This window comes from Lissotriton vulgaris, chromosome 7 (assembly GCF_964263255.1).
Source record: "Lissotriton vulgaris chromosome 7, aLisVul1.2, whole genome shotgun sequence".
Taxonomy (NCBI): domain Eukaryota; kingdom Metazoa; phylum Chordata; class Amphibia; order Caudata; family Salamandridae; genus Lissotriton; species Lissotriton vulgaris.
The window spans coordinates 1017307907-1017335667 of NC_141695.1; the positions used below are offsets into that span (position 1 = coordinate 1017307907).

Genomic DNA, 27761 nt, shown 5'->3' on the forward strand with positions numbered 1-27761 from the left:
CCAGTGAAGGTTGAAATCACCAAGGAATATTTGTGTGTTTTGACGACCAGAGTTCGTTGTGATCATGTCCATGAGTTGTTCAGTGAAGTGAGATTGTCCCCTGGTGGGTGGTAAATAATATGTAGAGAGCATACTGGATTGCCCTCGCTATTGACATTGAGGCAAATGTGTTCACAAGAGGAGAATATAGGGGAAGTGGCTCTAGTAACTGAGAGGTTGCTCAGATAAATGCATGCGATTCCACCGCCTGTCTTACCAGTCCTATCCAATCTGATGATGTGGTAGTTGGGGGGTACTAGAATATCAATGAGTGGCGTTGAAGATTCTGTTAACCAGGTTTCAGTGAGAATGGTCAGGTCAAGGTCCAGTGCGTTGATGAGGTCGGCTATGTCAGATGCATGTATAGGGGCAGATCTGCAGTTGAGTAGTGTGCATTTGAGCCGCGGAGTGACGACGGAGGAGGAGGGGTCTAGAGTGAGGAAGACTTTTTTAAGGTTATTAGAGACGGTACCTCTATTGTTGTGTGGGGGACCTATGCGGGTTGGAGTGGATAGTGGGGATGGGAAAGTGTGTGGTGGCTATGTGGGTCGTGAGAACAGGATATAAGAATGTAGGAAGGCCAGACAAGGAGGTCGAGCTCTATCCTACAAAGGCCCTACGCTTTGGAACTCACTTCCTCTCACGCTGAAACAAAACACCAACTTTCAGACCTTCAGGAAATCACTTAAAACATATCTGTTCTCGACATCCTAAAGCTCGGTACAGCCTGGACCTCAGCTAGACACCTTAGCTATAGCACAAGCGCGGAGATACCCCTTCGGGAGTCGAATCCTGCGCTATATAAGCATATACATAAATAAATAAATAAATAAATAGGAGGGAGCGTAAGTCGTCCCCCTAGAGTGGATTGATGGTTCGTCGAGGGCGGGTGGCAGAATTACGGGCGGGGATTGAGGTCCAGTAAGGAGAATTTTGTTTGCGTGAGTGTGTAGGATGGGTGGGGGACTTGTTAGGTAACAGGGGACTGGTGGGTGAGGGGTGTCTGGGTTGATTAGAAAACAACTCTTTGAAGGTATGAAGATCCTCTTTGATTTGGAGAAGGGTGGACATAATCTTGTCCAAAGTGGTGTTAGGGATGGTGGTGGTGGGAGCATAGGGGTGTTGGCTGGAGTAGGGGGGTGAGCCAGTGGAGTAGGGAAGGTGTATGGGAAGGGGAAGGGAGAGTGAGGGTGGGGGAGTTGTAAGAGGGGGAGTGACCTCTGCCTGGAAACGGAGAGGGTGAGGTTTCTATAGAGGGTGAGTGGGTGTCTAAGATACTGGAGTGAGGGAGGAGGGGTGTGTCGTTATGAGGCAGTGCCAGGGTAGGGGGAAGGATGGTGGGGGAGGTGGGGGGACTAGTGGTGCGAGGGGGAGGGATGGTGGGGGAGGCGGGGGACTAGGGGTGGGAGCGGGGTGGGGATGTGGGAGTGGGGAAAGGAGACGCGTGTTGTGGGGTAGTAGGGTTGAGGGAGGTGTGAGGTTCTGAGTACCTAAATGGCAGTGGGGTGGGAGGTGGGCGGTTGGCTAAGTGGTATGACGTTTTGGTGTCTTGGGTGCTAGGAGTGGGGGTCAGTTGGGCAGGAGTCAAGGATTGGAGACATGTCCTTTAATAGTCGGGAACAGGTTTAGACTCCGGTCCGTGGACTGAGTGAGGATAGTACCGTTGTTGTAAATAGTGATGGTTGCTGTCGCTGGGAAGAGTTGTGATGGTGCAATGGAAATCGCTAGGCCATGTGCGGACTTCCTTGTGCAGGAAATCGTTAGAAAGGCTTTCCTCCATTGCGCTCTACGTTTAGTGTAGAAAATGATATCAGTGGTCTTGACCCCATTGTGTAGTGAGAAGTAAGGGTCCGCAAAGGGGTTTCTGGGTGAGATTTCAAAAAGTTGTGTTTAAAGCGTTTGGCAGATTTTTTAGAGAACTCGGGGGGGTAACTGATTTTGTAGGTGTGCACGCCTGTGAATTCCATATTGTGAACTGAGGTGTAGGTGAGGGGCGTGTGTTGTAATGTAGGCTAGGACATCCAGCTGGCTGACGACAATGTTGAGTCAGGGCTACTGTATTTGAGAGTTGGAAGTGGGTGGTTCAGTCTAAAATGTGGGCATGCTTAAATATAGGCAGGGAAAGGTCAAGTGAAAAAAAAGGGGAGTAAATCTTTTTAGGTGCTGATTTCATGAGTGCGTGGGGGACGTCGGTATCTGAGCATGGTATGAGTTGGGAGAATGAGGGGTGACTAGTCTAAAATGGCCGACTCATTAGGAGAGATAGAGACTGGCTATGTAGTCCACTGTCTGTTTTCATGAGTTGTGAGAGGCGGTGTTGTCCAGTTTCGCTTTCTATCATGGGGCTGAGGAACTAAGTCCAGTTTCTATTTTGCTGGTTAGGTGGTGAGGGTGGGGAAGTCAAGTCCTATATCGGTTTTGATGATCCCAGTGCCAGGCAATGTTGTACCCAAACTTTGTAATGGTCAGTAGATGGGGGAGGCGATTTGCTATTGTAATTTATGACCCCAGCCATTTTGAGCCATTTTTCTCAAGGAGAATGTGAATTCACGGTAAATAGAGGGAGAAAATAAAGCAAACAGTACCTTAGCGAAGAGATCGATGTCGTCTCATGGGTCATTTAAAACCAAGTAAATAAAAGTACGCGTTGTATCATGAGTCCCCTTGGAAGTAAGGTGCTGCTTCAGACAAAGGGTGCTGTAGATATCCTCCTATGTGCTATTAGCTCCGAGGTGGGGGAGAGTTGAAAGTAGTATCAGCGTTGTACTGATCCGCTTTTCACAAAGGGGCGGAGCAGCGGAGAGAGATTATTCTGACTTTACCACGTCATCGGTTACATGGTGCGGGTGTCTGAGGCAGCTCCTGATGGCCCCGGTACAGTGAGGGGACTCCGCTGAGGCAGACCTGTAACCGCCTACGGTTCCGCTGAAGTGGGGAGAGCCGAGCGCCCCAGGGGTCGGGTCAAGTGCAAAGCAAATAGTAATGGGGACAGTGGGCAGCTCTGTCTAGTTCCTCTATCGATATTATATGGTTCTGATATCACACTATTGGTTCTAACACATGCTGTTGGGTGTGTGTATAATAGTTTCACCCTCTTAGTCCATCTCTCCCGTAGGGTAAATATCGTTTACAACAAAGTTTTTACAACGCAGACTTTGACCCTGCATACCTTTTCTCCGCATAGTGCACCTATCCCGCATACCATTACTCTGCATTTTTTTACACCCCATCTGCATTTATCAGGCATGCCTTTACAATAAAAATCGCTGTAAAGGTATGTATGGTAAAGGCACATACGTTGCAAAAAAAAAAAGAATTTGGGTGATCCACGTCGACGTGCACCGCCCCTGACAGAAAGACGACATGATGCAGGAAGCAGAAGGAGAGAGAAGTAAAGGCGGAATGGGCCTGGGGTGGTGGTTAATTTTTAAGGGATTAGGGTAGTGTTTGTGTAGTGTAGGGTAGTGTTTGTGTAGTGTAGGATAGTGTTTTAGGGTTTAGGGTAGTGTTGGTGTAGTGTAGGGTAGTGTTTGTGTAGTGTAGGGTAGTGTTTTAGGGTTTAGTGTAGTGTAGGGTTGTGTATGTGTTGTGTAGGGAAGTGTTTTAGGGTTTAGGGTAGTGTTGTGGTGTTGGTGTGGGGTAGTGTTTGTGTAGTGAAGGGTAGTGTTTTAGGGTTTATGGTAGTGTTGGTGTAGTGTAGGGTAGTGTTTTAGGGTTTAGGGTAGTGTGTGTGTAGTGTAGGCTAGTGTTTGTGTCGTGTAGGGTAGTGTTTTAGGGTTTATAGAAGTGTTTGTGTAGTGTGAGTTAGTGTATGTGTAGTGTTGGGCAGTGTTTTAGGGTAGTGTTATGGTGGTGTAGGGTAGTGTTAGTGTAGTGTAGGGTAGTTTTATAGGGTAGTGTTTTAGGGTTTAGGGTAGTGTTTGTGTAGTGTAGGCTAGTGCATGTGTAGTGTAGGGCAGTGTTTTAGGGTTTAGGGTAGTGTTTGTGTAGTGTAGGCTAGTATTTGTGTAGTGTAGGGTAGTGTGTTGGTGTAGTGTAGGGTAGTGTTTGTGTAGTGTATGGTAGTGTTTTAGGGTTTAGGGTAGTGTCCGTGTAGTGTAGTGTAGGGTAGTGTTTGTGTAGTGTAGGGGAGTGTTTTAGGGTTTAGGGTAGTGTTGTGGTGTAGGTGTAGGGTAGTGTTTGTGTAGTGTAGGTTAGTGTTCTTTGAAGGGTACTCTCACTTACCTTTAAAACTTTTACTATGAGTATACCTTCACCACGCATGCCTTTCCGTTGTAATGGCATGCGTGGTGAAAGTATAGTCGTGTAAAAGTTTGCGTTGTCATAAATTGCGGGGTGATTGACTCTGCGTGGAAAAAAATTTGTGGTGATGGTATGCAGAGTGAGTGTTAGCGGAGTAACATCATATATTCCTCCCCTAGTCCCATGTGTTCCATTGTGGCATATAGAAAGTCCCATCTTACAGAGTCAAATGCCTTTACTAGGTATATTGGCAGGATACGAGCATACTGGGTATTAGTTCCGTTCAGGATGATACATAATGTGAATAAGCTGCTGCAGGTTCCCAGAGGTGGACCTGGTCGGCATAAATCCGATCTGATCCCCATGTATCAGGCAGTCATAAAGGGTATGAGTCAGGAGGCCAGCGCCTTGCTCAACATTAAGCATGGAGAGGGGATGGAAATCTAACGTTTGCGGCTCCGATGTTTTGTCTTCAGGATGGGTATGACCAGGGCATCTCTAGTGGAGGGAGGTAATTCGGATCTAGCGTCTGTGCATCAATGAAGTAAAACTCTACTGGTATACCATCTGGTCCCGGAGTCTTTCCCTTAGCCAGCTCCTTGATCGCTTCACAGATTTCCATTGCTATCACTGGTCCTCATTGGCCCTCCCTCAGGCTGGGTTCCAAAGTCTTTAAGGGCAGGGGTGTTCTAAAATCAACTGAGTTCTCCCGCATCTGCGGACTCGATTTACTGTATAGTTCTTCATAGTAGTTCCTGAATGTCTCCTTCACTTCCCTTGGGTTGTATAAACACACAATAAGGTGCACCAAATCGTATCTATAGAAAAATAAGCAGTCCAAAGAGGAAGGGTTTCCAAATTAGATATAAATCTTCATTTGATTCTGTATGTTGTTTCAAAGGTTTTTATAAATATGTGATAATCAAACAGCCAATGCGTTTCGTCCAACACACTGGACTTCTTCAAGGCAAAGTGCAAAGTCAACAGTATCGCGATTCGTGAAATTGATCTTCTATTTCGGGCCCCAGTTCCAATTAGATTTCAAATCTTAAGCGTCACATCGAACTTATCCTGTAAACAATGTTCTCCCGATGTGAACGAAAGCATAAGATAATAGCATCCATTTTATCCACCAATCACCTATCGCAAAGGTTTCCGAATTTTTTAAACTGGGGTATCAATTACACCTCAAACAAGGCACAAAAAACAGTACCCGAGGCACCGGACCTATGGTCAAGTGCTTGCCAGGAAGTTGGCAGGGACGAAAAGATGACTGACTGAAGGAAAAACAACTCTCTCAGCCAATCACATCCGAACCAACCCCATAAATTTACTGTAGCCTTTGTTTGTTTTCAGTGCAGTGTTGAGGTTTTATGATCCTATGTCACACCCAAGAGTAGGTCTCTGAGCACAACCCTGTGTGGGCGGCTTTGAGCCATGCACTGCGCTCGACCTGCCACAGATAGCCAGCCCCTACTGTGCACAGCTGGAAAAATGTTGGTTGGCCACAATGTCTGGTCTGCAGCTAAACCATTTTTTTTGTTTACCTTTATATATATATTTTTAACTTTGGTCCCAGGTCAAGCTTTGCATCCTGATACCGAAGACCCATGCTTCCTTAACTGAACTATGGCAGAACTGCAGCTTTCCTTCTGGTACTGCAGTCCCTACATCGCACAGTAAAGCTTGCACTTGTCAACAGCACTAGGCTACAAAGCTTGCCCCGGGACCACTGTTCCTATTTCGCAACTAGAGAACCAGGAGCCTCACTAATGTCCGTGGTTCCAACCTCTTGGATCACCAGATCCCGTGACAGCAGTGTAATTTGTTTTTAATAAATGTAAGCAGAGAAGATCTCTTTGGGAGCACCCCCACCAGGGCCAAGGAGACACCGTGTCCTACTTTTTGATTTTAATGATGTGTGTACTGAGTCCCTATAACCTGTAAAGGCGGTTGCAACATTTACTTTCAATGTTGCAGCCATCCAGTGAGATTGTTTTAGACGGAATAATGGATACAAAATGACTGTCCTTAGTAGCACTACTGCCGATGCTCTGCGAATTAACGGTATACATACCTCTAAAAATGTAACATGTCCAACCTGAGCACCTTTTTATAAGCTGATCTTTTTTTTAAACTACTCAACGATGTACACCAAGCCAAGAAAAACACAAATTATAAGTATAGCTCTACCTTCATACTAAATTTGGTGTCATTCCATTTAGTCTTTTTTCTTTATTAATAAGCAAATAATCATATATCAGTTAGAATGATAAATTGCATGTTTGGGACTCCCTATTTTTTTGGTCCTCCTTTCACTGTCCCGCTCAAAACGTGCCTTGAAGAACCCAAAGCGGGTGCACATTTTTGGGGGGTTGGGGCATGAGGGAGTTTCATACAGAATCATTGAACTGTGCCAAAGTTATTAGGAAAACAAAAAATCCCTTTATTATGGAAGTGTGTTTCAACCTTAAATTCATTGCCACTGTCACCATCGGACTAGTTACAGGGTCAGGAATAGCGACTCTGGTTAAGTCTGGGTTTCCATTGAAAAGGCAATATCTGCTTTGTTTATAACTTTTAGTAAGAAAAAGGTCAACCCAATATTCCCTTGTGGGCATGGGTATCAACTATTAGGCAGGGTAAACTGCCAACAGGGAATCATTCAAAAGAGGAATTATAACGTTTAAGTTAGCTAGGGGTGACCTTGGGTGACATCATATATACATTTGTTACACATTGTGAACAGTAAACTGTTGAATGAATCACAAATACAGGCATATATGCTTTTGAATTAGACAAATTATATTTGATTCAAACAGATAGTAAATGAAGGGGTTCAAAGATGGTTATAATAGATGGTACATTGGCAATGTGTTATCCAAAAAATCTTCATACTGTTGCTCTTTAACCCTTTCGCCGCGGCACGAATTTCGCCGCGATGGGGGGTGAGCGCGGCGCTGCTGTGCTCGTGACGGAACCACGCCGTCATGAGTCACGGGCGACGTGTGCTCATGACGCCGTGGTTCCGTCACGGCCCCGCCCGCTCATTAATTCACCCGCTTAGGCGGGGAATTAATGCTGCGAGGGCGGAGCGGCAGCCGCATGACGGAACCACGCCGTCATGAGCACACGCCCCCCGTGGCTCATGACGGCATGGTTCCGTCATGCGCACACAAGGGGTTAACATTTGGCAATCTACCGAAGGCTCACTGTTCAGTGAAAACACATAAATGTCTGCCTTAGTATTTAACACATTTGTGAATGTCACAAGAATAGTCTAAAGGAGAGATGAGTGGTTCGTCAACGTTTCGGTCTCATACGGTAAAAATCCACAAGATCATCTTCAGGACCACGATATTTAATGACGATGCATTAAAGACCCTACCACACATAATAGCAAAGTGTCAAACGTAGAAGAATCAAAAAAGTGCCTGTTCAAAGCATTATACATCTGTTGTGGATAAGAGAGAAAAGAAAGGAAAACCATCTCCAAGACTTTGGAGATGGCGTTTTTGAAGTAAAAGGAACCCTCATCTGAGTTAAAAACTGATTAAAAAATCATGCTCCATGGAAATGACATCCAAGAGAAGGAAACAACTGTGTGCAGCCAATGTGTTTCCTAGAATAGCCGAACCTTTTCAAGACAAAGTAAAAAAGTCTCACAAGTGTGCCCAATAATAGACTGATAGTGATCAAAACTATTAGCTGAGTGGTAAATTCTAAACAATTCGCCTCTAGAGGAGAATCCACTCCTGAAGGGCAACTAATTACATAAATCATAGTGTGGCGTCCTCAGAGTCAAATCAGAACAGAGAGGAATTCGGTGTATGAACCCTACTTACTCATAAATCTCATAGTGCTTTAAAAGACACTGAAGACTGTGACGTTATTCAGAGTGTGTTCCTCAACCGTGGGAGTAGCCAATAGTATAAATTATGTACACGAACAGCCAGAGTAAATCCAGTATTTCTATGGGGCATGACAAGATGACATAAAACCAAAATAAGGGGTCAGACATACACTGCTTCACTGTTGGCTGAAATAATGCCTAGTTCCCCGTTAACTGCAAATTGATACTTTTGGTTGGCGCTTTATATTTTCTAGCTGCTTTTTGCCTTAAAACTCATATATCTGGTTCCCCTTATCCAATTTTAATATTTTGGTGTCTTTTTACTCATGAACTGTTCTCTATTGTTCTAAATTGATTTGGGAATCTTATTTTATTTTTTTCTAAATAAGTTGGCACTGCATAAATGAAGCACACATTTTTGGGGGGAATTGCTGATTGCTTATACTATAGCCACCAGGATAAGCAGAGTTAAAACTTAGAACTGTTTTGAGACCTAACCAGGGTGTATTTATTAAGTTGGTAAGGGTACTCCCATGCCAAATTAATAACCCACTTATTGACAGTGGGTATACCCTGATCCATAGGCCCATGTGTGGACCCCCAGAGGGATCCCCCTGGTATTTACATTTCTGAAAAAGTACATTTTGTTGCAGAAATTTTCGATTCTGGATCCTCCCTGGATACTGTGGATCCCCTTGGCAGTCTCAGGATCCTCAAACCTTGAAAAAATGAAGTAAATATTGGTTTTGTGCACCTCAACTGTGCACAGCCACTAGCTGTTTGTATAGATTTTGAATGTATATCATTGAAAAAGTGTAGGTACGGTTAGCTTTGGTAATAAACCCTTATTGTATGTAAAAACTCTGAAATCCCCTTTAAAAACCACAACCCCCACTAAATTCTCAGCTATGGTTTACTATGTAAACCTTATATTGCATATTTGCCACTCAAAACCATAACTTTTTTTTTTATATAGAGTTTTATATAGCGCGAACTTTTCCCGAATCGGGTATCAGAGTGCTTTACATACCATCAGTTGCATTATGAGGACACATTCATTTTTTTTGTTAGGCACAGGAAGATTAGGGGGCATATGTATCATCCGTTTTTGTAGTCGCAAACACTGCGATTAGCAAAAAAGCAGCGTTTGCGACAAAAAAATCGGAAAATGCGATGTATGATTAAAATCGCATCGCTAAATTAAGGAATCTTTTACGATTCCTTAATTTTGTGTCAGCATTTAATGAATCGCAAATTGCGATTCCTTAAATGCTATGTATGAAGCAACCAAGTTGTGCGATTTCTCATTAAGAAATCGCAAATTAACACCAACTTGAACTTGGTGGTAATTTCCGATTTCTTTCACAAATGCACTTTTTGGCATTTGCAAAGGTTCCATGTGGCGCACATACATGCCCTTAGAGCATGTATGTGCACCATATGCTCACACATGTAAATTTCAGGGGTGCAGCAGCGTGTCCTTATGACACCCTTGCACCCTTGAAATTATTCTCAATTTGCGATTCTCAAATTGCGAATCGCAAATTGAGAATAACTTCCCATTCATTCCTATGGGCCTCCTGGCCCATAGAAATGAATGGGAAAGTATTCCTTAATTGCGATTCGCAATTTGCTAATCGCAATTAAGGAATATTAAGAAATCGCAAAAAAATTACGATTTTTTTACATACATCCCTTTTTGCAATTCTCAAATAGCGACTTCTAAAAAATTGCTATTTGAGAATCGCAAATGAGGATGTTGATACATATGGCCCCAAGTGATTTGCCCAGAATCACAGGATGTTCAGTGTCATTGCCGAGACTCGAACTCAGTTCCCCAGACCGCCCAAGCCGTTAGACCAACTCCTCTTCACATTACTTGCACACCAAATGCATTTCTTATGCCCTCACAGTTTATATAACAATAACTAAATAGATATCCCACCACGTATTTAAATTACAACACAGATATAAAGAAATCATACTATATTTAGAGTTCTGCTTAGATAATGCATCATGTAATTAGTAAGATTATGGTTTGTCATTTTGAAGTTGTTTGTCACATCCAGGCTAAGGTTAAGAGCATTGCAGTTGGAACGCGACTTATGGTTTGCAATGAGGGTTTGCAGAGGAAATCATGAATGCGGAATTTCAAAGAAGGGTGGTTGTGTTTGTTTTTATTTTGTAACGACAGCTGTTCTTTAAATGTGTTTTTAATTACGTGTATATAATGCCTGCAATGCCTACGTGTATATAATGCCTGCAATGCCCTTGTGTTTTCCATAAGTTGGGAAGAAATTCCTTTTTCAGATTTCAAAAATAACCGACCAGATTTGTCTTTGAAAAATTAAAATGCCTGTATACATGCCGACCTACTATGTAAAGGTGGACCAGATGACATTCTGCACTTCTTGCAAATAATTCCATGCCCGCCCAGTGGGTGAGCTGCAGGTAGGATGCTGGAAGCATTGCTTGCACTGCATCTAGCGACTTGGTGAACACTGGACGAGGTCTAAATGACCTCCAAGCTTTTTTCACATGCCATATGGAGAATTGTACAAGTTAACATAATCATTTGACATTTACTCTTTCTCATTTTCTGTGCAGGTTCACTCAGAATATGTCGGTCTTTCGGAGAGATGTAGCAGAAGCACTACGAAGTGATGGAAACACAGAAATTTCCAGTTTAGATATGATGAGTTGACACCGAGTTTGATAGGCCCCATATTTGATAGACTCTGGAAATATTGTTAAATAGATGTTGCCCCCCACTCAAAATGTGTTTTGATTTTAATAATAAATTCTGCATTTTTGCCGAAAAGATTTCTAATTAGAAAAATGACGTGAAGTCACAGTCTTACATTACAACGTTTTCAACCTTTCTATGAAATTTTATTATTTCTATTCTTGTACATCTATAACATGGTGTGGTATTAGTAACCAAAGAACAAAATAAATACTATTTGCATCTAAACGTGTGCACGTAAATTATTCATGGTTGATCAAGGAAAATTAGTTAACTGTACAATTGAGAAAGCTTTTTCATCTGCAACTGCTTTTTGCAAAACATGTGTTGCTAAAAAGACCATAGGCATATTAAACTAAAATAAAGATACACCTCATATCTTTGTTCTCTCCTTTTGACATCATTAAATTTAATAATTGTATTTTTTTCAAACAATAACTTTCAAGTTTCTAATGTGCAATAGAACTAGTAAGTATTAGTAGTGTGATTGATATATATATATATATGTGTATATATATATGTATATATATATATATATATACATATATATATATATACATATATATATACACACACATATATATATATATACATATATATATATATATATATATATATATATATATATATATATATATATATATATACACACACACATATGTATATGTGGTTTAAATTAAAGAAAGGGAACTTTGAAAGTCATTACATGCTTGTAAGAGGCTGACTTCAAAGCACGGACAGTGACAGAAAACATATTAATAAAAAAAGTACTGGTGATGAGCATATCCCCTAACTCTAAATGCAGTAAATTTGAACGCAGAAAATTGTCTTTTTAATACGTTTTTCAGTGTAACAATGATTTTTCTATAGCAATGGAAATACTTTGTAAAATGGAATTGCAGTGTCTTCCGTTTTCTAGATCAATATAATTCTATACAATTATCCAAATTAAAGCCACCATATCAGATAATAGAATTTGTCAATTATTGATTGTCACCTGCAATGAAATTAAATATGAAGATATATTATTGTGGAAAAATAAGTCAAAAGCAAATAGTGAATGGTAAACGCTCACTCTAGGATCTATGGCATTCATATCACTGTGTACATTTCTTTACTTGCTATAAGGTGTGTATTAAATTGCAGGTGCATTAATCGATGGACTTTTCAGAGCAGATACATGGACTGCTATTTATTCTAAAAATAAAAAAATGTAAGTTGTCCCCTTGAGCAACAAGGAAATACATGTTGATCATTACCTAAAATTCTATGCACTTTGACAAACAAATATAACTGAAATAAGTAGCTAGGATAGGAATACAGAAAAACAGCATTGCTTAGTAACTGGAAAAAAAGTGTTGATTGTCAGCTGTTCAAAATCGTTGTTGAAAGTGTGAGTCCTAATCTTTACTTCTTGAATACATAGTTTGTGGCCCATAAGTCATAAGTCTAAAAAGGGCATTAGAAATAGTGTGGAGTACTGTTCTTTCCCAGCTTTAATCGGGTACAGCCAAGATCTTTTGTCATGAGCAATGTAGAATAAGTAGGCTTTGTGTGAGGCCCTGTTGCTGTTGTCTTGTTTAGGGCAGCTCCATTCAGACATTGCTTGTTTATATTATCTGATAAAGATTTCTAGTCACAGATTCCTTATCTTAGAATTATCCACAGGAATTCGACTGGGTCCTGAAATGCTTAAGCAGTACTTCTGCGCACTGGCAGGTGACATTGTTTGGCTGCGCCGGAAGTGGCATGCTAGGTACTTATAAAGGGGCCACCCCAGTGTAATGATATCAGTTCTTTTCTTTACTCGCCAGTCTGTGCAGGTCCGGAGGACTACCACCAGTCAAATTTAGGCATACTTTTTTCTGCTGTATTGTTTGAGCTATTTTTTTAGATTTTTCTCTTGGTGTGCTATGGTTGTCCACTAAAAAAAACCAGCAAGTTTCAAACCCAGTGGTGACTGTCACAGGCCGATGCCTGTGACAGACCCACTTTTGGTTTGTCTGTAGTGATTGGAGCAAGACCATGACTCCAAGACCTGCGAGGCCTGCCACACCATGAATCCGAAAGTGCTATGGGAATGCTTTTTGAATCTCCTCACCACCAAACGTCGTACAACCCTGCGATGTTCAAGATCATGGTTGTGTGGAAAGTCCTATGACCGATCGCGACAATCCTTGCCCCAGTCCAAGTCATCAGGTAAGTCCCACAAAAGAAACACCTAAGAAGTTGAAGCAGTCTAGAACTTCCCCACGCCAGTCCACGTCTTTGAACGAGGCATGGGACCAACGACACCATTTGTGGCCTCGCCGCCTTCCTTGCACTGCAAAGCCTATGCACATTAATGCACAGAAAAGCAATAAAGACAACATTTTCCCTAGTACAGAGACATACAGTTTATGTCAGAGATTTCTGAAAGTCTCTTTATAATAAGATGGCTATTGGCTCTTTGCTCATTTGCTATTATGAAAAGCCACACTTCCTGTATATCCGTTCTTTAAAATGTACTTTTTTTTAATGGATGTAACTTGTAAAGTTAAAAATCACCTGTGTTAGTTATGTCTCTGTCCTTCGGGAATATACTGTCTTTATTGTTTTTATGGTCAATTATGTGTTGTTCTTGTATTTATAGTATTTTTGGGTTTATGTTTTTGTATAGATTTTGTAAGCACATTCATATTTATATACTGTTTGTATAAATTATATTACAGCCCTCAAGAAGTCAATTTTTGTGGATGAAACGTGTTGGCTATTTCTGCTGAAATAGTTGGCGTTCTGTTTTTAACAAGGAAAATAAAGAGAAGAACTGGAATATTCTGAAATTTGATTGAGATTTTTTTCATGTGAAAATATTGAGTGTGATGCATCTCTATTTGTATTACTATATGATGTTCAAACATGCTTGATACCATAATGCTTCAATAAAGATGCCATTTCATGTGAAACCAACTGCATGCAATTATCTTTCATCACCTTATCCGACAGACTTTCTTTCTAGCTTCACCCAAAAGTGTTATCACTGCCTCTGTGTTGACCTGCACACCAAATTTGACCTTTGCCCACTGGGAAATATGATCTACTGCCACAATGGCATACTTAGGCAAACAACCTAACCACACTGAATGGACCAGAAATATCTAGCAACAACTTCCATGGGCGTTCAGGAATGCTCACCATATTGCATGGATATCTCACTGTCTTTGCGATTTACCGCACTCCATGCTCAGGCCACAAAAAATATTACCTGCTACTACACACTTCTATTCACCCCAACCACCAACAATTAATCACACACTCCATTTGCTCCATGGGCAAAAGACTACACTACCCTCTTTCACATAAATCAAACAATCAATTGCTCACCACAGTACCAAATACCATTTTCCGACAGCAACTCATTCTTTAAACCTTAATAAACCAAAACTTAATCTAGCAACATTTTCTTTTGTGGGCAACCATCTTTAATCTATTGGTCAACTTGGCACAACGCTTCATCTTCTCGTACTGCCACCTGCCATTCTTGTTTTTAAATATCCCCAGCAGATGCCATGTTCACTGATGATACAGTAGCTGTGTCTCCATTCTCTACAGATATATGTGCGACATACCTGCCTTACCCTTCTTTGTCAGAAGCAATCTGCAGATATAATCTACTAGAACATTACTGATGCCTATCACATACTTCATTTTAAAAATCATACTCGAAGGGTCCATACAGTCACTTGCAATCTTTGGAGTTACCGTAGCACATTCCTTATGTCGTGAGCAAATCCACAAGAGACCTTTAATCTGTACACGTAATCAAAGGTATGCCCCACACATGTTCTGAAATGACACACAGACTCTACAAAACCCAAGGCTTCCTTTTCATTTTTGTCAGAACCCCTTTTAGAGGCCATTGGATAAGCAGGAGCTACTGGGCCTAAACTATGGGGGTTGAGGCCTTTTACTCCTGATGTCCCAGGACCCGATTTACCATGTCTCCTTACCAACTGGGCCAAGTACCTGTTCAGCACTTGACTCTCAATAGTAGCCTGGGCTGGGCAGTCCAAGCCATCTTTTAGAGGGAGGGGGTTGGTAGATGTAAGCAAGTGAACACAGGCTCACAACTCAAAATATGCACAGTAGCAACAATAATTTTTACTTGTTTTTATTTACAAACACAAAGTGAAATACAGCCTACACAAGCAATAAATACAGTCCCCTGAGGTCAGGCTCTAGTGTTAGATAGACAGGTCCCTATACCCCACTTCGTTCTCATTAGCAGTAGGGGTTAGTTCCTTTTCACTATAAACAACATTCAGGTTAGGCCCCACTAGCAGTCCAAGTCCCACTACGTCCCACTACGTTCCAGCACCCAAAACCCTATGTGTCAAGACAAGTTTCCCCAGGGCCAGACTGAATGGTAGCGCTGGACCTGCAGGACGCTTAATCCCACATCCCAGTTCATGGTAGGCCACAAGCATTTTCAGCTCCCTCTGCTCATCTTTGGTCTAACCAGTGTCCCTTGGGTGTTAACAAAAGTGAGCGGGGTGGTAGCAGCAAACCTTCGGAAGTCAGGGGTCCCAGTCTTCCCCAACCTCGCCAACAGGCTGATGAAAGCGAGTTTGCCCCAGGCAGTCGTCAACCACCTCCAGACTATGACAAACCTCCTGTCATCTTTGAGATTTACTATCAACGTGCTGAGGTCACAACTGACTCCTTCTGAGACACTCCCTTTCATCTGAGCCATTCTGGGAAGATTCAGTTTCACTCAGCACATTCAGACTATGATCCTGATCTTTCAGCCTCAGTCTTGGGTTTCATTGAGATCTAAACTGAGGCTGCTGGGACTGATGGGTCAAACACAGCAGGTGGCATTTGCGAGCTCCGCAGTGGGATCTGGAGTCTGTGGGCCCAACATCAAGGGGACCTCTCCAATCACGTCCAGATAGCAAGAGGAGACTGTGGAAGACCTGCAGTGGTGGTTACTTGGCTAAGATTGGGTCACCGGCAAAACCCTCTACCTACCTCACACGGAGCTGGGAAGGCCACCTGGGAGAGGTGGAGATCAGAGATGTCGGTCTCCGGCAGAAGCCCTGCCCCACTTCTACCTCCTGAATCTGCAGGCCGTATGCTTGACGTTGAAAACCTTCCCTCCATTTATTAAGGAGAGGCTGGTACAGGTGCTAACGGGTAACACCACTGCCATTTGGCATTTCAACAAGCAGGGCAAAGTGGGGTTTTGGGCCCGTGGCAGCAGGCACTATGCCTCAGGAAGCGGCTGCAGCACCACGCAGTCTTCCTTGTGGTGAACCATCTAGCAGGATCTTTAAATGTCAGGGAGGATTAACTCAGCCATCGATGCCTAGCGGATCACAAGTGGCAGTCGCACCTGGCTGTGCTGCTTGTCTCTTCTACCAATAGGAAGAACTTCTGCCACTGCCATGTTTGTGCAATGTAAGAAGTTGTGCTCATTGGAGCTTCCAAAGCGTCTCTCACTTGGAGACATGTTCCTCCTCAGCCAGAACTCAAGACTCCTGAATGCCTTCCTGCCAACACCTCTTTTCCCTTGAATTCTGAAGAAGATCATAACCAACCATGCCGAAGTCATCCTAGCGGCCCCAGATTTGGCACTGAGAGTATGGTATACAGAGCTCTTGGCCATCTGTTTTCCGATCAGGCTGCCACTCCAGGAGGACCTGCCGTCACAGCACCAGGGCAGGATTCTGCTCCTGTGCCTTTTTAGTCTCCACCTTCATGCTTGGAAATTGATCTGAATACCTTCGACCTTACTCCAAAGGTGGTGAATGTCATCTTAGCAGCCAAATCTGCATACTTTTATCAATGGGGCAAATTTGTGATTTGGTGCAGCTCGCCCCAGATTGACCCCTCTGAGCAAAGTTAAATGGGTTTGTTTGCTTTGTCTCTACTGTAGTATGGCTGTGCTTTGGGCACAGTTAAAGGGTCCCTTTCAGCTCTTTTAGCCTTTTTATGGTTGACGGAACACCCGTCATTATTTAAATCTGATAGAGACTACTTGCCGCAGATTCCTTAACATAGAATTATCCCAAGGCGTGAGACTGAATCTGGAAAACTTTTCTGCCTCAGCATCCCTGCGCGCCGGGGTTCGGCACCACGTGACTCCGCCCTGACGTCGTCCGCCTTTGTGACGTCAGCGAGGATACATAAGTCCTACCCCGGCGTGCCTACGTCACTTTTTTCTCTTTTCCTCATGCAACGCGGATCCGGTATAGCCCTGACCTGTTTTCTGGCCTTCTATCCCTTTTTCACGCTTGGCGTTCAGTGGAACAGTGTGCAAATGCCTTTGGGCTTCAAGACGTGTCCTTCATCTGCACGTCCCATGTCGGCGACGGACCCTCACCCAATTGCATGTGGTGCCCAGGGTGAGCACCATGACTTGGAGAGCTGCGACGCCTGCCAGCACCTTAAGCCTAAGTCACGGTGGGAGCGCTGGATGAAGTTGCTGTTGGCGCGCTTATCCAGGTCGGTGTCCTCTAAGCGTCCGTCTCCCACCTCGAAAGGAAGGAACCGGTTTCGTCTGCGGCATCGTCTTTTGCTGCAGCCCTTTGGGCTTGACTCACCGGCTGGTAGGTCCTTCAGTTTGTCTCCGAGGCCATGTCCTCCTTCGGCGGCGGGCGCCGTCTCCCCCCGGGACGTGCGCCCCTGCCTGTCACCTTCCTACCCGCCATTTCCCGGCGCGGAGGCGACTAGGGCCCAAGTGACAGCCTAAGCTGCGGCTCTACAGGCTTCTTTGGCCCTCACTCCACCTCCGGAGACGTCCACAGATCCCTTTCCTCGCGCTGGGACTTCCACGGAGTCGCCGGCGGCTCCAGCCCCGGCTCCGAAGGTTTCAGCTCCAGGTTATAGGAGAGTGGCATTGTCAGGGTGTGGTCCTTCGGGGCTCCCCTCTTCGGCCTAGCGTCCCTGTCTCGCCGCAAATCCCTACAGGCTACCGGCGTCGCAGGTGATCGCCGGGACTCCGAGCTTGTTCTCGGGTCCTCTGAGCAGGCAGCTGCCTCGCCAGAGGTCGAGCTGGTGCCGCTCCGGCCCTAGGAGTCCTCCTCCCCGACTCCGGTGGAGTCACGGGTAGAGGCGGGGACCTAGGGTGCTTTCCCGAGTCGACCTCGGTCTTCGGCGTGGTCGGCTGCTCCGTCTGAGGCCGAGCCGGCGCTGTTTCGGCACTGATCCCTCGCCGTTCTGGCGTCGACCCCACCCCACCCTCATGGTGAGCACGTGGTGGCAGGAGTCAGGCCGGCGCCACAAGTGCCCACTCCGGCGCCGCCTGACGCCGATCAGGTGCCAATGGCGGACTCCAAGGAGCCGCCCCAGTGCCAGGTTCTGGATTCGTCTCCTGAGTTCCCTTCGTCTCCATGAGTCCGTCATCTGTTGGTGTGTTCCTCCCCGGAGACAGGGCGCCGTGTAGTTGCCTTTTCACCGGCATCTTCCAGGGAAGGCTCTATGACAGGCCCACAACCAAAATCCTCAAACCCTTCTGTCCGTGACTCGCGGCTGGCTTCTCCACCGGCCTCTCCAGCTTCCCGAGACCCCTCAGGTCCCACATTCCTCTGTGGATCCTCTTCTATCCCGGGGCTGGCCGCTTCCCCCTGGACTTGGGGATGGGCGACTCAGTCTGCAACCGTCACCAACAGAGGTTTTGCTTTCACCTCTGCGGCACACTACGGAGGCCTGTGTTGCTTTTGTTCGGGCTATTTCCACAGCTGCTGGTATTCTGAGGATGGGTGAACCTGTAACTCCATTTTCCTACAGACAACAACTTGGAGATTCTCCACCAGGGCTCTGGTGGGTGGGAGTTGTTCCTTCCTTTTGAAGCGTCACTCCATAATTCTCTTATGGGGGCTTGGGGGCGCCCTGCCACGTGTGATCCGGCGCCTCAGGCACTACTGCACCGCCATCGTCCTGCTCCGCATGACCTGGTCTGTCTTTTTTTCCACCCTTCTACTCAAGGCGCTCTACTGCGTAATGCTTTTTCCATGTTTGCCTGTGGTGTTGTTTCCTCTGTCTCCGGAGTTCCGGTGGTTAGATTCATGGGGACGTAATGTCTTCGCTTCTTCCAGTGCTGCCTTGAGAGCGCTTAACACTTTGTCAGTGTTGACCAGGGCTACTTCTAGCTTGTGGCATTCTGTGGAGTCCCTTCTTTCTCATAAGGGTGCCCGTCCTAATCTGCGGGCCCATGTGTTGGATGGTAGAGAGTTGGCCGTGTCTAATCTTCGTGCTGCTTTGGATGTTGCCGATGCTATTGGCCGTGCTAGGGCCACTTCTGTGGCTCTCCATCGCCATGATTGGCTACGCGATGCTGTTTTTCCTGAAAATATAAGAGAGCATCTGGTCGACCTCCCTTTTGACGGGGTCCTGCTGTTTAATACTCATGCAGACTCTGCCATTCAGCGTCTTCTTGCGGGGCTCCGTCCTCCTCCTCCTCCCTCTCAGTAGGTGGTTTGTTGATCCTCCAGGTCTTAGTGGGAGGTGTTATCCCACAGCTCCTGGAATCTGGTGTGGGGTGAACGTTACACTTTCTGTGAGGGATACTGTGCACTCCGGGCCCTGAGTTGGCCTACCTCTTTAGTTGGCTGCTGGTTCAGCCTTCGTTGGCAAGAGTGTTCTTTTTGGCTGCTTACTAAAGCTTCTGTGGTTTTTGCCGCAGGGTTTCGAATTTGTTCTCTGATGCAGGATTTCTTCCCTAAGAGTGGTTCCCATACTTCTTGTTCCGTCTCCTATCCTACGTGGGGTATTTGTAGCTATTGGATAGCCTGTCTTACTCTGGGAAGGGGTGAACTTCCCCTTGCGGGTTCCTTCCCCTTCCTGGTGTTGCTGTATGCTGCTGGTGCATTTTCTTGGGCCACTGCGGCATTGGGCGGTGTTTCTGCCTCTGGTTTGCTGTTGACCTGGTGCTCTGTCTGGTGTCTAGAAGGGTTATTTTCCTGGGTTGGCGACTTGGTTCGTCCTACTTGTTTCTCCTCTTGTTTTCCGGCTGGATGCTGGTTGTCACCCAGCCGGTTCTTCTGGTCCGCGGCAAGGGAGGCCTGGCACACCTGCTTCCAGTTTTTCGGGAGTTTTATGGGTCTATGTTTTTCTCTTCCACCCACCTTATTACTGAGGCGCTGTTCTGTCTGGCCTGTTGACGTCCAGCTGTGAAGAGTTCGGCCGCCCTCTTCACTGGGTGCGTTCCCGGTGGAGGGCTCTTCCCTCGTTTCTGCTCTTCTCCTTTCGAGTATCTGGGTTGCCCTTCTTCCTTGGCACTCCTCTGCTTTGACTGTACCGGCGGTTTTCGGTGTATCTGGTAGAAACGATTCTAGACGCAGATTCCTTCATGGCCCGCCCTTCCTCCCCGTTCTGTGAGGGCCTTCAGACTGGTCTTTTGCACTTCCCTCCCTCCGGGTGGTTTTGTCTTCTGCGAGTGCCCTCTTTCACTTCCTCCCTAGTGGGATGCTTTCTTTTGTTTATAGTTTCATCCATTCCTATCTGAAAGAAACACGTTAGTGTTAGATTCCTTACCTTAGAATATCCCCAGGCGTCAGTCTGGATCCGGAAACTTTTGCGTAGCAGTACCCCTGCGCGTCGGTAGGCGTCGTCTGCAGGCGTCCCCTGCGGCTCCGCGTCCGTCGTCGGCGTCGTGCGCCGTGATGACGTCGCTGGAGTACATAGACGCCGCCTCCGCGCGCTGACGTCAGTTCTTCTTTTTTCCGCGCCAGTGGACGCAGATCTGGAAGAGCAGTACTCCGGTCTTTGACCAAGTTTTTTTCGACTTTTTTCTCTATTGTGCCTGATAGGATGCCTGGATTTAAGAATTGCGATGACTGTGAGCGCACGATGTCGGTCACAGACCATCACCGCCTCTGCCTCCGGTGTCTGGGCCCCGACCACGACGTGGAATCGTGCCTCGACTGCCGGGCCCTTACCAACAAGGCTAGGCGGGAGCGGTCCCGCAAGCTGCTGGAGCTCCGGGTGTCGGCCCCACGTCGGGACCGGGAGCGGTCCCGGTCCGGCCGGAGGTCGGGGGAGCGTTCGAGGGAGCGGTCGCGGAGCCGCGCTGGGCGCTCCGGAAGTCGACACCACTCGTCAGGCTCGTCAGGTAGGAAGCACAAGAAGTCGGGGCGTCGTCATCGTACCCCCGACTCCCCCCGACGCTCGCGCGATGCGGCCGGGGGCTCGGGTGACCCCAACCCCGCGGCTCCGCGAGAGTCGCCGGCGCGGCCTGCCTCATACCCTCCGGTCCCTGGGCATGGCGCGACGCCTGAGGAGATCGAGGCGTTCCTCATGGCCATGAGGGCGCTCGCTTCTCCGACGGGGCCTACGGCGCCTTCGGGCCGAGTGCTACCGTCTGGGGGCCCTGGCGGTTCGGGTGTCCCTGCCTCGGCGCCGTCGGGTGCTCCGGGCCCGGCGTCGCCGACGGCTCCGACCCCGGCGCCGCAGGGGCCTTCGGGATCGGCGCCGGCTGGTCTTCCGGCCTCCCCGGCGCCGTTGCCATCGGGGTTACCCCCGGCGCCGTCCCCGCGCGGCGCCGGTTCTCCACTGCCGGTTCCGGCCGGCGGTGGGGTTCCGGCGCCGGCTCCGGGCGGCGCCGTCCCCTTACCTTCTCCGACGCCGGACGCGGCGCCGGATGGGCGTCGCACGACGCCGGTCCCGGCGCCGATGGGGCCCATGAACCCCGAGGAGCCGGTCTTCATCATTGACTCCGAATACGGAGAGGATGAGGAGTACGGTGAAGGTTGGGAGGGGTCCGAGGACCCTCTGGCTCGCGAGTGCCAGTATGACCCGGACTGGACGGGTGACTTGGGGGATGCCAGTGGTTTGGACGACTCCCCTAACCCTGGTTTGATCTCTCCTCCAACCGTGGCATCGGTGGAGGGAGCTGCCTATTCTGTGGTGCTGATGAGGGCTGCCAAGGCCTTAAACCTTGAGCTCCCCGTCGCGGCCGTGAGGCCTAACATCCTCACCGAGGTCTTCAAGCCGCAGTCATGCCCTTTGGAGCCTCTGCTGCCGTTTAATGAAGCCTTGTCTGACGTTCTGTTGGGCACGTGGTCCAGGCCCGCTTCAGGTGCGCCTGTTGATCGGAACGTGGCCAGGCGCCACCGTCCTTGTCCGGACGACCCCAAGTACCTGTCTACCCACCCCACTCCTGAGAGTCTGGTGATCCAGGCCTCGACCTCCCAGTCCGCATTCCCGACGGCCCCGCCCGACCGGGAATCCAAGAGGTATGACCAGTTTGGAAAAAAGGTCTTCTCGTCCATTAGTTTGGGCCTGCGGTCTTGCAACACCGCCTGCCTCTTGGGCCGCTACACCCACTCTGTGTGGGATACGGTCGCGGAGCTGCTGCCAGAATGCCCCATGGAGGTGCGGGCAAAGCTCGGTCAAGCTGTAGCTGAGGGCCGGGATGCAGCGAAATATTCCATTCGGTGTGGTCTTGATACGACCGACTCGCTGGGCAGGGCTATGTCTACGACGGTGGCGATTCGCCGTCACGCCTGGCTGAGATCCGCCAATTTTTCGGCTGATGTCCAAAATACCCTGATGGACATGCCGTTTGATGGCTGTCACCTGTTCGGTGACAAAGCGGACCACGCGCTGGAACGCTTCAAGGACTCCAGGGTCACGGCCAAGTCCTTGGGTCTCTCGACCCAGCGTCAGCAACCGGGTTCGTTTCGTCCCTTTCGTGGCCAAGGAAGGGGCGCCCCCACACGTGCTGCCAGCCACGCGCCGCAACAATCCTTCCAACGCGGTGGCGGCCGTGGAAACCGCCGTGGTGGCGGTCGGGGACAACGGCGGGGTCAGACCACACCTTCCCCCGCAGCATCTACCCCAAAATCCTCCTAGTCCGTGCTTTCGGCCCCATGTGACGCCAGTGGGTGGCAGGGTTCGCCATCACCACGCTCACTGGCGCACGATCACTTCGGACAGGTGGGTGCTGCAAATTGTCCGAAGGGGCTACTCCCTCCCCTTCGAGACCTCTCCTCCAGCCATGCCACCGCAGAACCACCGTGTGTCGGGGGACCACTTGACACTTCTGCAGGAGGAAGTTACGGCCCTCTTGGCCAAGGGGGCCATCGAGCGCGTTCCTGGGCCAGAAGTAGGGCGTGGTTGTTATTCCCACTACTTTCTGGTGCCCAAGAAGGACAAGGGGGGCCTACGTCCTATCTTGGATCTAAGGAACGTCAACGGCTTCCTCCGGAAGGAGAAGTTCAAGATGTTGACGTTAGCTCAGGTCTTGGCTGCTCTAGACCCGCAAGACTGGATGGTAGCGTTGGACTTGCAGGACGCCTATTTTCACATCCCCGTCCTGCCGGCCCACCGGCGTTATCTGCGGTTCACGGTAGGCCAGGAGCACTTTCAGTTTATCGTGCTCCCCTTCGGCCTTACCAGCGCCCCACGGGTGTTCACAAAGGTGATGGCGGTGGTCGCAGCCCATCTGCGCAGGTTAGGGGTTTCAGTCTTCCCCTACCTAGACGACTGGTTGTTGAAGGCGGGCTCGCCCCAGACAGTCGTCCACCACCTTCAGATGACGGCAGACCTCTTGCACGGCCTGGGGTTCTCCATCAACGTGCCGAAATCACACCTGTGTCCCTCTCAAAAGCTCCTTTTCATCGGAGCGGTTCTGGACTCGGCGCAGTTTCGGGTTTATCCTCCGGAACGGCGGGTTCGGGATATTCAGGCTTTGATTCCCATCTTTCAGCCGCTATCCCGAGTCTCGGTCAGGTTGACGCTGCGGCTGCTGGGACTGATGGCTTCCTGCATCCTTCTGGTGCATCACGCCAGGTGGCGGATGCGGGCTCTGCAGTGGGACCTGAAGTTTCAGTGGGCCCAGCATCAGGGCAACTTGTCCGACCACGTCTTGATCTCGGAGGGCACTGCGAGACAACTGCAGTGGTGGCTTACGGACCGCGATTGGGTCAGGGGCAAGTCCCTCTCCCTTCCCCAACCGGAGCACGTTGTCGTGACGGACGCGTCCCTCCAGGGCTGGGGTGGCCACTTGGGAGAGGCAGAGATCAGAGGCATCTGGTCTCCGGCGGAGTCCCGGCTCCATATCAATCTGTTGGAGCTGCGGGCGATTCGTCTGGCACTGAAGGCATTCCTCCCCTTTGTCAACGGGAGTGTAGTGCAGGTGTTCACCGACAACACCACCGCCATGTGGTACTGCAACAAACAGGGCGGTGTGGGGTCGTGGACCCTTTGCCAGGAGGCTCTGCGCCTATGGCAATGGCTGGAACGTCAGGGCGTGACTCTGACGGTTCAACACCTGGCAGGTTCTCTGAACGCCAGGGCGGACGAACTCAGCCGTCGGTGCTCGATGGATCACGAATGGCGTCTGAACTCGGACGTGGCGCAAGGCATCTTTCTGCAGTGGGGAGAGCCTTGGTTAGATCTATTCGCCACAGAAGAGAACGCGCAATGTCATCAGTTCTGCGCGTTGGAGTTTCCAAGACGGCACTCGCACGGCGACGCCTTTCGGCGCGAGTGGAGTTGCGGTCTGTTATACGCCTTTCCGCCTATACCACTTCTGCCCAGAGTGCTGAAGAAGATCAGGCGCGACCGGGCCCAAGTTATCCTTGTGGCTCCGGACTGGGCTCGAAGGTACTGGTATCCCGAGCTACTCAGCATGTCAGTCGGTCCCCCGATCCGCCTGCCCCTTCAGGAGGACCTTCTGTCGCAGCAGCAGGGGACGGTCCTCCACCCGAACCTGTCCAGTCTCCACCTCCATGCTTGGAGATTGAGCGGCGGCAGTTGAGGCCATTTGACTTGCCTCCTGAAGTCTGTGATGTTATTCTGGCAGCCAGGCGTCCCTCCACTAAGTCGGTATACGCCTGTCGGTGGAACAGATTTGTGGCATGGTGCACAGCAAAGGCTGTGGATCCTCTTTCTGCCCCTCTTTCGGAGGTTCTTCTGTTTCTTCTTTCTCTTGCCCAGCAGGGCTCTGCTCTGGGCACTATCAAGGGCTACCTTTCTGCCCTTTCAGCCTTCTTGAGGCTTCCTGATCAGCCTTCTTTGTTCAAATCCCCGATTGTAACTCGATTCTTGAAAGGCATCACTCACATGTTCCCACCTGTTCCGTTTGTGATGCCTCAGTGGGATTTGAACCTGGTTCTAACTTTCCTGATGTGTGCTCCCTTTGAGCCCCTTCATTCTTGCCCTCTCCGTCTCCTGACTTTAAAGACGGCTTTCCTGGTTGCCATCACCTCTGCCAGGAGGGTGAGTGAGCTCCAGGCTCTTTCTGTCCAACCTCCTTTCCTGTCCATTCATCCTGACAAGGTGGTTCTGAGGACTAGACCTTCTTTCCTGCCCAAGGTTGTTTCGGCCTTTCACATCGGGCAGTCCATCACCCTCCCTTCCTTCTTCCCGCCTCCGCATCCTTCAAAGGATGAAGAGCGGCTCCATCGTCTGGACCCAAAACGTGCGCTTTCATTTTACATGGATCGCACACGCCAGTTCCGGGTGGATGACCAACTGTTTGTTGGCTACGTGGGTGCGAAGAAGGGACGGGCGGTTTGTAAACGAACCATCTCCCGATGGGTCGTCCTCTGCATCAAAGCGTGCTACTCTTTGGCTCGGAAGGAGCCTCCTGTTGGGCTGAGGGCCCATTCCACTCGGGCCACGGCGGCTACTACTGCCCTGGGCCGGGGAGTCCCCTTGCAGGACATTTGCCAGGCGGCTACGTGGGCCTCGCTGCACACCTTTGCGAGGCACTACTGCCTGGACAGTCAAGTCCGGAGGGATGGCTTCTTTGGCCGTTCTGTCCTCCAGGACTTTCTGGTGTAGTTTTGTATTGGTTCGCAGACCCACCACCGGGGTTGGTATTGCTGGGGTATGTATTCTAAGGTAAGGAATCTAACACTAACGTGTTTCTTTCAGATGAACAAGTTACTTACCTTCGGTAACGATATATCTGTAAGAAACATTAGTTAGTGTTAGATTCCTTACCGAACCCACCCATCCTCCCCGTTCTGCGAACTGATACCTAGGGTTAAGGTCATCCCTTTCAGGGCCCTAGTTTGTACATGGCACCAGTGTTGGTTCTCTCATGGCTCTGCGTCTCCTGGCGCGGAAAAGCTGTGTGCAAAGAACTGACGTCAGCGCGCGGAGGCGGCGTCTATGTACTCCAGCGACGTCATCACGGCGCACGACGCCGACGACGGACGCGGAGCCGCAGGGGACGCCTGCAGACGACGCCTACCGACGCGCAGGGGTACTGCTACGCAAAAGTTTCCGGATCCAGACTGACGCCTGGGGATATTCTAAGGTAAGGAATCTAACACTAACTAATGTTTCTTACAGATATATCGTTACCGAAGGTAAGTAACTTGTTCTTCTGGTAATGGGCTGTGAGTTCTTGCATGCTTCAGCATCCCTACACCCTGGTTGTTCCAGTGTGGGGGCCTACTCTTACCCTTCTCCATTTTTACTAGCTTGGGGTTCCTGACTCCTCTACAGTCCTCTGTGTTGGGGTCTCTTGGCTGCGCCTAAGCCTTTAGCTCTTTCCAGGGGATACAACCCTCCTTGATGGTGTTGTCTTGGGGAAATTGGTTTTAATCATCTGTTCCGGACTTGTTGCCCTGCACTGTTTTGGATTGTGGTTGCAGACTTTGTTGTCTGCTACTACGTTTTTTCACATGTTTTTCTGCTTCCAGGGAGGATGTCGCCTTCGCTTACGAGGCTGCTTCTCAGAGCTGTGCTCTGCTGCTCTTTTCCTTCTATGACTTTCAGTACCACTGTGCCTGGCACTGTAGTGTAGTTCCTAGTTTCCCACTAGGCCCTGCGCATTGGAATAACATAAACAGTAGTATCGACGTGGAACTGCGGATATTCCAGGCCTCCACTGACTATGCTAAACTTAATTGGGTTGTGTTACCAACTAGCTCAGAGGTCACTGGAAACTTTCTTCTCTGCATAGGAAGTGATCAGCTTCCTTGGCACAGACAAGAAGGGATTCAGTTTTCCAACAACCGTGCAACATGACAACTTTGCTCCTCAGATCAAGAGTCAATCTCTAGGGTCGTGTGAAACAATAGACATAGATTTCACTCAGTCAGTCTAGTGCAGTTTACTTTCACGGTATGTAGAGAATAGAGAGACGGGCGTTTGTCAATAAAGGGTTAACATTTATTGAACAGTCTTTCTTCTCGTACAAGAGAAATGTATTGCCACAATTGCAATAATTGTCATTATAAAAAGTACGTACAGTAAGATAAGTATTGCGAAATAGAACTGTAAAAGCATTGATATGGTTTCTTAGCCATACAATGGTTTAAAAGTAATAAAACATATATACAGTCATATTTACATTAGGCTAACATACTCAACTGGTGCTCCTAACTAAGCCTACCCCAGTGTGCCTGACCTAAGCCTAACACGTGAAAGGGGAGTAAGTAAGTAGCTTTAAGTTAAGTTGGTTTTGCCAAGGTTTGTTTCAAGAATTCTCGTCTAAGGGTTTAGTCAACACCATACCTCTGAATAGAATGATGGAGGATTGGTATCTCCTTCAGGGGTCTCTCTCGATATCCCAGTCACCCGCGAGGGTAAACCGGAAGCGCCGTGGCTGGATTTCTCTGCACGAGAAAGGCAGCGGCTTCTCTTCAGCGCGTCGAGGAAGGAGGGGGGACAGCGTCCGCGGGCAGCTGGAATCTGCTGGATGTCTTCGCAGAGGACGGCTGTTCAGCTCCTTAAGCGTACTGCACCATAGGTCGCGCTTTAGCGGCAATAATGGTATCAGCAGCTTCACCACCACAGGATAGCAGGCTGCAGCGACAGAGTGCTAGATTTACCAACACGGGGTCGTGCAGGCAGCTGGCTTCAGTAGCTCGTACAACAGGCAATTGCTTAAGGCAACGTTGGTAATATTTATACCTGACAGGTGCCGGGTTTGACGCA

General features: G+C 48.3%; 1 protein-coding gene across 1 annotated transcript in view; it reads left to right on the top strand.

Annotated features, from left to right (window-relative positions):
* The window catches only part of RANBP17 (RAN binding protein 17), a 1388837-nt gene extending 1377729 nt beyond the window's left edge, over positions 1–11108 (top strand). Inside the window, exon 28 of the mRNA XM_086931437.1 lies at positions 10742–11108. Within this exon, the coding sequence (XP_086787563.1) occupies positions 10742–10838 (97 nt within the window). The 3' untranslated portion in view covers positions 10839–11108. The remainder of the gene's footprint in view (positions 1–10741) is intronic.
* Positions 11109–27761: the final 16653 nt, after the last annotated feature.